The sequence below is a fragment of the Mus caroli genome, chromosome 10 (assembly GCF_900094665.2).
Source record: "Mus caroli chromosome 10, CAROLI_EIJ_v1.1, whole genome shotgun sequence".
Lineage (NCBI taxonomy): Eukaryota > Metazoa > Chordata > Mammalia > Rodentia > Muridae > Mus > Mus caroli.
Genome location: NC_034579.1, coordinates 70620715 through 70631133, shown reverse-complemented (window position 1 = coordinate 70631133; position 10419 = coordinate 70620715). Strand labels below are relative to the sequence as shown.

The 10419-nt window shown below is 48.7% G+C and overlaps 1 protein-coding gene across 1 annotated transcript in view; it reads right to left on the bottom strand.

Annotated features, from left to right (window-relative positions):
* Positions 1 to 2133: 2133 nt before the first annotated feature.
* Ftcd (formimidoyltransferase cyclodeaminase) overlaps positions 2134 to 10419 on the bottom strand; it is a 14746-nt gene continuing 6460 nt past the window's right edge. Inside the window, exons 8-14 of the mRNA XM_021173939.2 lie at positions 8604 to 8665; positions 8181 to 8310; positions 7787 to 7948; positions 5289 to 5332; positions 5026 to 5164; positions 4300 to 4395; positions 2134 to 3240 (exon numbers count right to left, since the gene is read on the bottom strand). Coding sequence (XP_021029598.1) covers positions 3154 to 3240; positions 4300 to 4395; positions 5026 to 5164; positions 5289 to 5332; positions 7787 to 7948; positions 8181 to 8310; positions 8604 to 8665 — 720 coding nt within the window. The 3' untranslated portion in view covers positions 2134 to 3153. The remainder of the gene's footprint in view (positions 3241 to 4299; positions 4396 to 5025; positions 5165 to 5288; positions 5333 to 7786; positions 7949 to 8180; positions 8311 to 8603; positions 8666 to 10419) is intronic.

Below are 10419 nucleotides of genomic sequence, written 5' to 3'. Positions count from 1 at the left end.
TTCAGATGCTCCAAGGATGCTGGCTATACCATACTAGACTTCTCCCCACCACAGTGTGGACAGCCAATCTCCCACCCTGCTTTGGGGTCATCATAGCTATCGCTCTAGTTAATTTTCTTTCCTCTGATAAAACAGGGACAAAAAGCAACTCTGGAAGGAAATAACATGCTTGGCTTACACTTCCACGTCACAATCCATCATCAAGGGAAGTTGGAACAGAAACTGAAGCAGAGGCCATAGAGGAATGCTGCTTCCTGGCTCCCTCCCTCTGACTCATGCCCAGACAGCTTTCTTATATAACCCAGGACCACCTGCATAGGATTAGCACTGCCCACAGTGGTCAGAGTCTTCCCACATCAATTAACAATCAAGGGGACAATTCCCCACAGATTCAGCCACAGGTCAATCTGATCTGGGCAGTCACTCATCTGAGACTCCCTCTTCCCAGATGACTCTTGGTTGTAGACAAACTAAATAGGATGCCTCTTCCTGAAAATGATAACATGCCTCGCCACTCCGCCTACACGTTCCTGCAATAGACATACTGAAGGGAGGAGTTTTAATCCAACCTTCTCTGCCATCCTGCAGCCGCTCTGGGTTGCTACTCTATTTCTGGGTTACGGTATTGGGATATGGCTAGGGTTGGGACCTAATTCCAGTAGGGGAATCAGAATCTCCTCTCAGCCTGAGGAAGAGATCAAGGAAGCTGTGCCCTGGAAGGAGAAGTCTTCTGAGCCACTTTTGTGTGGCTCTTTTGTGTAAAGTGCAAAACCCAGGCTAGGCTGGGATTGGGTACTAACCTCCTCAACCCTCAATGTCCCTGGGCCTTAGGAGAAGAATACAGGAGCCTCATCTGTCTGCCTGCTTCCTCTCAAGACAGCCCCAACCCTGCGTGGGACCCACATGTGAGACTAGCAGCTCAGGCAGCCATGAGAGATTCCATGGGACACAGCGATATACCAATGGCATCTGTACTGGCTGGTTTTGTGTCAACTTGACACAGCTGAGTTATCACAGAGAAAGAAGCTTCAGGTGAGGAAATGCATCCATGAGACCCAGCTATAAGACATTTTTTCAATTAGTGATCAAGGGGGAAAGGCCCCTTTTAGGTGGTGACAAACCTTGGCTGGTAGTCTTGGTTCTATAAGAGAGCAGGCTGAGCAAGCCAGGGGAAGCAAGCCAGTAAGACACATCCCTCCATGGCCTCTGCATCAGCTCCTGCTTCCTGACCTGCTTCAGTTCCTGTCCTGACTTCCTTTGGTGATGAACAGCAATGTGGAAGTGTAAGGTGAATAAGCCCTTTCCTCCCCAACTTGCTTCTTGGTCATGATGTTTGTGCAGGAATCGAAACCCTGACTAAGACAGCCTCCGTGGTCCTCTCCCAACTGCAAGCACCGCCATTGCATAGTTCTGCATACTAACTGTGGAAGGCTTCCCCCACAAAGCTCTGAGCCAATGACCTTCACTACTGAAGTTTCTTGGAATACTAAGCTCCAGAAAGGAGCAATCCCCCTGTGCTGGTACCGCATCAGCCTTTTTCAGCCTAGTCCTTCCAAAGCTAGGGTCCTGTACCTCCATTCTATAGGCATGAGTTCAGGGACTCAAGACTCACACACACACACACACATACACACACTCGTCCTCTGAGACTCAACTTGCTACTGTGAAGGACAGAGAATGAGCCCTGAGAGATGCTTAAGCAAACACTCTTCGGAGGGCAATAGGGGCAAACCCATTGAGTCATGGTGGTCATCTTTGTCCCGTCTCCAGCAGAAGCACTGGCATTTTTTAATACTCAAATTGGCCAGAGCCCCTCACCGTTACTGGCCCGGCCCTTCCAAGCACCTTGTTAAGTACAGTCTATTTTGTATGAACTTCCTACAATGAAGGATTCCACCCCTTAGCCTGCAACACATGTGAAATGTCTGCTTGCGTGGCTTCCCCCGGTTGACGATGTCCCCTTCCCAGAAACAAATGACTTAAATTTTCGGATAGCCCATCTGTCTTTAAAAGGCATTTAGATTCCCTGCCTCACTTAGGGAGAATGTGCCACACACTGTTTGCTTTTTATAGCCTGTGTTAATGAGTACAACCATATTCGGGAGAGCTTTTCATGGACTGGGACATCCGAAAGTCATTGGGATGGTTTATTAGTAATAGGGACTAGAGAGAAAGGAAGTGACGAACACGACCTCTGAGGATGGAGGATGGGGTGAGCCCCCTTAAAGGTGGTATGGAAGGTAGATGTAGACTGTCTGGTGAAGGAAGAGAATGCCCTCACAGTCCTTAGAAACCAGACATCTCTGTTCCTTGCTACATGGCTGTGCTGGTGAATTGTATGTCAACTTGACACACAAACTAGAGTCATCGGAAAGGAGGGAACCTCAATTGAGAAGATGCCTCCATAAGATCTGGCTGTAAGGCATTGTCTTAATCAGTGATTGATGGGGCAGGGCCCAGCCCTTTGTGGGTGGGGCTACCGCTGGGCTGGTGGTCCTGGATTTTTATAAGAAAGCAGGCTGAGCAAGCTATGAAGAGCAAGGCAGCAAGCAGTATCCCTCCATAGCCCATGCATCAGCTCCTGCCTCCAGGTTCCTGCCGTGTTTGAGTTTCTGTCCTGACTTCCTTTAATGATGAACAGCAATGTGGAAGCGTAAGGCAAGTAAACCCTTTCCTCCCCAACTTGCTTTTTTGCTCATGGTGTTGCATCAGAGTAATGGTAATCCTAACTAAGAATCCAGTGCTCAGAGTATACCAGTGCTGGGTGCATAATCCTACACCTGGGAACTCTGGGGCTGGGGCTTCTAATTCATTGCTCACAGATCAACAGGTTCCCTGGCCATCCTCCCAATTGCAGTCTCAGTCCTTGACTATGGGCCCCAAACCCAAGCACACCAGGAAGACTTGTGTTCAGAATTTACCAGAAACCATGGATAACAGAGGGTATCAGGATACCACCACCAATAAGGCCCTACCATACCCTACCCCAAACCCCCTCTGTCACATCTTCTGATCCTGCATAGACAGCTGTGCGTAGAGCCCCAACCTGGCCCTGCTGGTGTCATGGCTGACTCTTCCCCCCAAGCAAGGCTTGGGCCACTTAAGATAGGTAAGGAATACTGGAAGTTGGACCATTCACCGGGGGCGGTCTCTTCACTCCTTTCGGGCTTCTAGGCTACCCAGCACCAGTACAGCCTGAGTCTTGGCTTCCTGCAGAAGGCTGGAGATTCGATGGTGTGTCTGACAGACAAAAAGGGATATGTCACCCTACAACTTCCATGCTTGCTTCTCCTGACAAAGTAATCCCAGGTTCACACTGCCCCCTCTCCATGACATAACCACCTCACAGTGACTAGGGACATCTTGGACAGCTACTCCTGGATTTCTCAGTGTGGGTAGGAACTCTGAGGACAGCCACAACCATTGACACTCCATAGACTTCTATCCAAGTTTGTTTTTTGTTTGTTTGTTTGTTTGTTTGTTTGTTTTTGCTTCTCCTCAGACTGCAAAGGGTAGAGCTGTGTCCATAAGACCCAAAGGGGCAGGACTCACGTGGTTCATACTGTCTTAAGTCAATCAGGGAGGAGCTGGACCCAAAAGATATCCAATTGCTAGCATCCCATATAAGAACTGAGCCCTTAAAAAGGTGTTTTTGAAATATCCATGGGTCAGATGCTTAAGAATGGGACCGGGAACACTTGTGTCTGTTGATTGACAGGGACTTCCTTCAAAGCAATAGAAATGCCTTGAAACTTGCTAGAGTGGTGGCTATATACTATTATGGATGTGCAAAAAAAACTCTACTTTGTTGTATCCTTTAAAATTGCAATTTGTGTGCTCCACAGAATTTACCTCAATACTACAATAAAATTGTCACGTGACTGTTATGAATGCTGAGGTTCAGTTCATTTCTTAAAGTTATTGTTTTTCCAGTCCCTAAGTGTTGGTGTTTGTAGGGGGAAGAAGGGGCGCCAACCTGAAGTGGTCAAATTTCAGTTCTACATAGAACAGGGAATGTCATGTGGGCATTGGGACGCTATCTAACAACTCTTAGCCAAGCTGGACCTATGGGAAAGAGAATATCAAAGTATTCCATCCGGCATCTGGTCACTCTGTCCCCATGGTCCTTGGATGGATGGATGGATGGATGGATAGACAGACAGACAGACAGACAGACAGACAGACAGACAGATAGACAGATAGCAAGGGCCCGTTCCTTCAGGTGACTAGTAAGAGTCAACCCTGCCCACAGTAGACATGGAAGATCCCTGGGTGGAGCCTGGCATCACATCTGCCCACCTTCTCTTTAAATACATCATCCGTCACGTCCTTCAGGTTGATGAGCACGTTGAAGTACGCACCAAACACACCTGTCTCCAAGGCTTTGGCTGCCACCTGAAGAGACACCAGACAAAGGGGCTGGTTCTGGACCCACAGTGCCTCCGCACCCTTTGAAAGTCTCACCCCTCGTGTCAAGACTGAGCAAGCTGACCCCTCCTACAGACTGCCCAACAGGCAAGGACTCCATGCACACCTTCATGTTCTATACCATCAGACCTGACCCTATCCACAGAGATCAGGCTAACCGTGGTCACTGTGGCCTGAGACATGAACCTGAAAAAGGAATCCTCTACAAATTTGAAGATACAGCTGCGGAAGGCCTGAGGAAGCTGTGAAAGTGGGATGTATGCTCTAAAAGCTGTCAACCCCTCTAAACTTGCCCTCGGGAGCTGTCTGTCCAAAAAGCAGGGCCACTCCCAGAATAGAGGATCATTTCTCTAGGACCTCAGAACTAAATGCTGAAATACCTTGCATACTGTAGGGTTTCTGGGTTAGCTACAGGAGTCACAGTGTATGGCTTTGTTTTGTCCCATCCCCCACACTGGACATAGTTGAGTGATGTCTACTTCTGTGGACTGCCCCAGGTACTCCCCAGTATGGAGGGATATGGGTGTTCTGTCTTCAACTGGACACTGAACAAGACTGTGAGCGTTGACTGTTGACTCCCTGGCACCACCATCTTACCTGCAGGTCAGACAAGCAGGACAGGTTCCCACAGTGGGCCAGCTCCTGCAGCGCCGGCCATAGCTGGGACACAGTCTCGGCCAGTTTCAGTGGCACAGCGACCGCCTGTCTCAGCCCCTCCTGCAGAGCACATGCACGCCTAGAACCCAGGCAGCGATGTGTGAGTTAGGGAGACAGAATACATTCTGTGCCAGCTCCTTAGACACTGAGACCCATGGCCCAGAGGATCCAGCAGGGATGCCTGGCCAATGCAATGTGCTTACCTGTCTCTCTCTTCAGGCGTGTTCTTGGGCAGCTTTATTGCCTCCTATGGGGGAAAAAAGATCGAGCAGCCATGAGGGGTTGTGTATCCCCTGGCCATGCTGACAGCTGAGGGCCACATGGGCAGCATTTACCCACAGCCTCCAGCATGGGCGTTTCCCCACAGCATGTACATTGTGTGCTACAGGCCAAAGACAAGGATGCATTCTTTGGGGATGGTGTTTCTGTTGGTGTCTGTGATTTGTGGGCCTGGGCACCAGGGTCTGGGTGTCATAAGCCCACCTGGCTGCCTGGAGGAGACAGGTGTGTGGCATTCTCTGGGAACCTTGCTTCTAGGAAAAGATGCCAAGATCCTTTAAAGATCCCCAATAAAGGCCCCCAAATTCTTCCCAGCATTCGTCCACAGTACCAGGCTCTCCTGGTGCAAATTCCAATTTAAAATGATGCTAACAACTTTGTCACTCACAGGAGTGACGCTGGTGCTAAAGCCCTGAGACCTTCACTGCTGTGGTGCCAATATCTCTTGCCCTGGCCATCGGTAGACTTCGCCTTTCTTCTGAATGGCTACAGGTATGGTTTGTAGTGTCACAGGAAGGGATTCTGTGCATGACAAATGCTGTAAACCCAACCCTCCCACACAGTCCCCTTCCATCTTGCAGGACGGGACAGGATGGGTGCAGCTGACTAGGTACAGCCATTATTGTTCCTATTTATACAGATCACCAGGAAGTCATTATCAGTGGCCCTTCTGTCAGCCATGGCTGACAGCAGAGGCTAAGCAGACAGTGTCCCCAGCTAACTTGTCACTATGTCACAGTACACCTCTCCTCCTGCGTGGGGAATGTGGTACTCAAGCTGGCTTCGTGTCTGCCATGACCTTCCTCCAACAGCCCACCTAGTCAGCTCTGTTTCCCAACTTATTATGAGTTTTATTATGTTTTTCTTTCTCTTTTTTTTGCTTTTTTTAAATTGTTTTGATTTTGATGAGAAAGGCATACAGATCTAGCATTTTGCTTCTAGAAATTTCTTCCATATATTGTGGCTCTTTCCTCGTTTGTTTATTTATTTCCAAAAAAAGAAAAAAGAAAAGAAAATCCATCTTCTTGCTGCTCACGAGGGATTTACACAAACTTCATCTCATGTTATTTTATATCTTCTCGTATGCTTTTGACGTTTATTGACTCTGTTCTGTATTGGCTTTCAATCAACTTTCATTTAAGCTGACTTTAATAGTTGGCTTTCTGAGTATCCACCTTATTTCTTACTTTTAATTTGTAATGTGAGAGTTGTCTCTGAATTTCTAATATTTGTATCAAAACTTATTTCTCTTTAAGTCTCTCTCTCTGTGTGCTTACATCTCTGTTTGTGTCTCTCTATCTCTATGTGTCTCTGTCTGTGTCTCCATCTCTCTCTGTCTCTGTCACTCAGTTCTTATCTCTCTGTTTCTACCTCCACCTGTGTCTCTGTTTATGTACATCTCTGTTTCTGTGTGTTTATCACTATGTGTGGCAGTCTCTGTCTCTGTCTCTGTCTCTGTCTCTCTCTCTCTCTCTCTCTCTCTCTCTCTCTCTCTCTCTCTCTCACTCTCTTTGGTTTTGGTTTTGGTTTTGGTTTTTGGAGACAGGGTTTCTCTGTATAGCCCTGGCTGTCTTGGAACTCACTCTGTAGACCAGGCTGGCCTCAAACTCAGAAATTCATCTGCCTCTGCCTCCCAAATGCTGGGATTAAAGGTGTGCGCCACCACGCCCGGCACTCTGTATCTCTTTATGTGTGTGTCTCTGTCTCTGTATCTCTCTATGTCAGTCTGGATATGTGTATCTCCCGCTTCTAAGCATCTCTTTCATCTTTTCAGAGTCGGGCCCTGGATCCTCGCCACGTCCTCTGATCTGCTCACAGCCTGTCATTATTTCTCAAGATGGTTTTTCCACCTCCAGACTCCCCTTATGTTTCCTATCATCCACAAGGCTGAGGGATTCTTTCCAGTCTAAGGCTCTAGTCTCCAAGTTTGTTCTATGACCTCCTTGGAGCTCTGGCCTACTGAGGTGGTCAGGACAGGGGGTGGGGCAGCCCCTGCAGCTTGCCCCTTACCAGAGTACAGTGCCAGCCTCCATTGTGGGGCAGATGATCTAAAGGCAGTAGGCTTCCTTCCTGCAGGTCTTAGAATCTAGGGTTCAGCTGTCACACATCACTGGCCTGAAAGCCAAGATTCCGGCTGGCCAGCCTATGAGAAGCATCTGCGCATGCACTCAAGGCTACCAGCCTCTATCCCTCCAGGATCCCCAATTCCAGGGTCCTCCCACTCTGGGGTTCTACCCTCCAAAGCTTCCTTCTCTGGGACAATGTCCATGCTCTCCAGGACTGGACCCTCAAGCTTGCAGAAAGTAGGGGCTCCTAGGATAGAGGCAGATCATGACACCTCCCCAGTGCCCCTGGCCTCTGGTTGCAGATTTGCAGGCTACTGTGGCTAGCCAGCCTAGGCCTAGTAGTTCTGCACACTCACCAAACAGGCAGCAAACGCCCGGGCATCAGCATCCACCAATGAAGTCAGCTGGGCAGAGGCTGCATGGAAGGGTGGGATCAGGCGTCGCATTGTGGAATCCAAGTGATCAAACTGGCGCCGGCCATAGGTCATCTGGCCCACCATAGAAGCCAGGGCTGCACCCTGATAAGGGGAAAGATGGGGGGGGGCGGTGGCAGAACCTGGCCAAGGAGCTGCCCTGTCCTTCAGCGAGGAACAAGTGCATGGAGATGAACTGTAGAGTCTCAGCCTGTAGGGTCCCCCACTACGGAGTCCCCCAACCTGATTCCTGCCCTCCAGGATCTCCTACTCTGCCCCCGCAAGCCCCACCCCATCCTGGGTCCTGCCTTCTATAGCTCCTCCCTCAGGTGCTCACCAGAGCTGCAACCGCTGCTGCTACAGAACCTCCTCCTGGGGCAGCAGAGCGGGCTCCCACCTCCCGAACAAAACCGCGCAGCGAAGTGTCCAACAGGCTCTGTTCTGGTCCACTATCGGGGACTAGGTACCTACCCAGTGGGAGAGACTTAAAGAAGGGGAGACAGACAATCTTACCCCAAGCCCCGAGCTAAGAGCCGGGAGAGAAGAAATGAGGACAGGCAGAAAGGGGCGGGGCTGAAGCATGTGGGTTTGGGGGTGGGGGTGGAGGGATCAGGCATCAGGCATGAGGACTTGAGGTATGGGGACCAGAGTTGTGAAGATGAGGACGAAGTAGATGTGGGAAGAGTGATAAAGCAGGTAAAGAACGGGCAGGAAGGGAACAGAGTGGAGGATTTGGGGCAGAGACGTGAGGAGGCCTCACTCGATGATCCGTTCCTTTGGGTCGAAGGGCGCCAGCGAATCCAGCCCCAGCCGGTTCACCACCTGGAGAGCGGGCATCCCACCTTAGCCAATGCTTAGCTTTGCTTCACCTTGACAAGTTTTGCCCACACTCCCTTCCCAGGAACCTAACCAATTCGCTTCCTGCCAGGTTGAGATAACACACAGAAACACCCCATGTTCCCAGGGAAAACAAGGGAGAGAAAAGGTCTCCTACTCTTCCCTCCTGAGGAGCCTCCAAAGCCATGGGAGGGACAGGGGCCAGCTAAACCCTCTTCTTGGGACAGGAGTCTAACTCTTCTATATATGTATCTGGAAAGGGGTGAGGCGGGAGTGGGTGAGTGGGTGGAGGCAAAGGGGAGGATGGGATGGAGGGGGTTGTGGAGGGATAACTGGGAAGGGGATATCATTGAAATGTAAATGAATAAAATGACTAATAAAATAAATAAATACATAAATAAATAAAAAGAAATTGTTTTTTTTTTTTAAATCTGACTCAGAATCTAATAGAGTCTCACAGTCAGAAATAGTCAGAGACAGTCAGGGACAGTCAGGGACAGCTTTGATTACCTCAACATAAATAGGAGGAAAACTGTCCCTTTTAAGATTAGAATTCATCCCAACAAAGACCATTCGGCCCTCTATGAAGCCATAGAACAGCATCAGCATTCCTCACGTTCTAAAAGCAGGACGGGGACACCCCCCACCCCAAAGGTGGTTATAGAAATGGATAAGGAATGTCACCCGAGAGTTGGGACACAGAATTTGAAAACAGTGGATAAAACAATTTCCTGGGAAATACATCCCCACCTCACCCCACCCCCAGCAGATCCCAGGTTCACTGAATTGAGCAAAGGTTCATAGGTTAGCAGAGAGTCTTCCAAAGAGAGTCACTGGAAGATGGGACCAGGGGAGGTATACACCTGGGACACGCTCACAGTCAGCTATTGAATGGATCACAGGGCCCCCAGTGGAGGAGCTAGAAAAAGCACCCAAGGAGCTAAAGGGGTCTGCAACCCTATAGGTGGAACAACAATATAAACTAACCAGTACCCCCAGAGCTCGTGTCTCTAGCTGCATATGTAGCAGAAGATGGCCTAGTCGGCCATCATTGGGAAGAGAGGGCCCTTGGTCTTGCAAACTTTATATGCCTCAGTACAGGGGAACGCCAGGGCCAAGAAGTAGGAGTGGATAGGTAGGGGAGCAGGGAGGGGGGAGGGTATAGGGGACTTTCGGGATAGCATTTGAAATGTAAATGAAGAAAATATCTAATAAAAAATTGAAAAAAAAAGACATATGTATCCAAATCTGCAAACTGTCAGGTATAGAGGTATAAGGAACTTTCCAGCAGACGTGGCTCCTCACAGGAGCAGTCAGCCCGGGATTTAGGAAGCAGAGAACATAACATTTATATAGTACAAGTCACAAGGGAAGCTGGGGTAATGTTCTTCTAAATGGACAATGAAAATGGAAACTCTTCTAATCACAAGTCTAGGGCTGGCAGCAGAACTTGGTCAATGAAGTGCTTGCCACTCAAGCGCAGAACCTTGAGTAAGCTCCCCAGGACCCATATCAGAAGTAAATAAATAGAGAAAGAAAGAAAGAAAGAAAGAAAGAAAGAAAGAAAGAAAGAAAGAAAGAAAGAAAGAAAGAGAGAAAGAAAGAAAGAAAGAGAGAAAGAAAGAAAGAAAGAAAGAAAGAAGGGGAAAAGAAAAGAAAGAAAAGAAAAGAAAAGAAAAGAAAAGAAAAGAAAAGAAAAGAAAAGAAAAGAAAAGAGAGAAGAGACGAAGAGAGGAGAG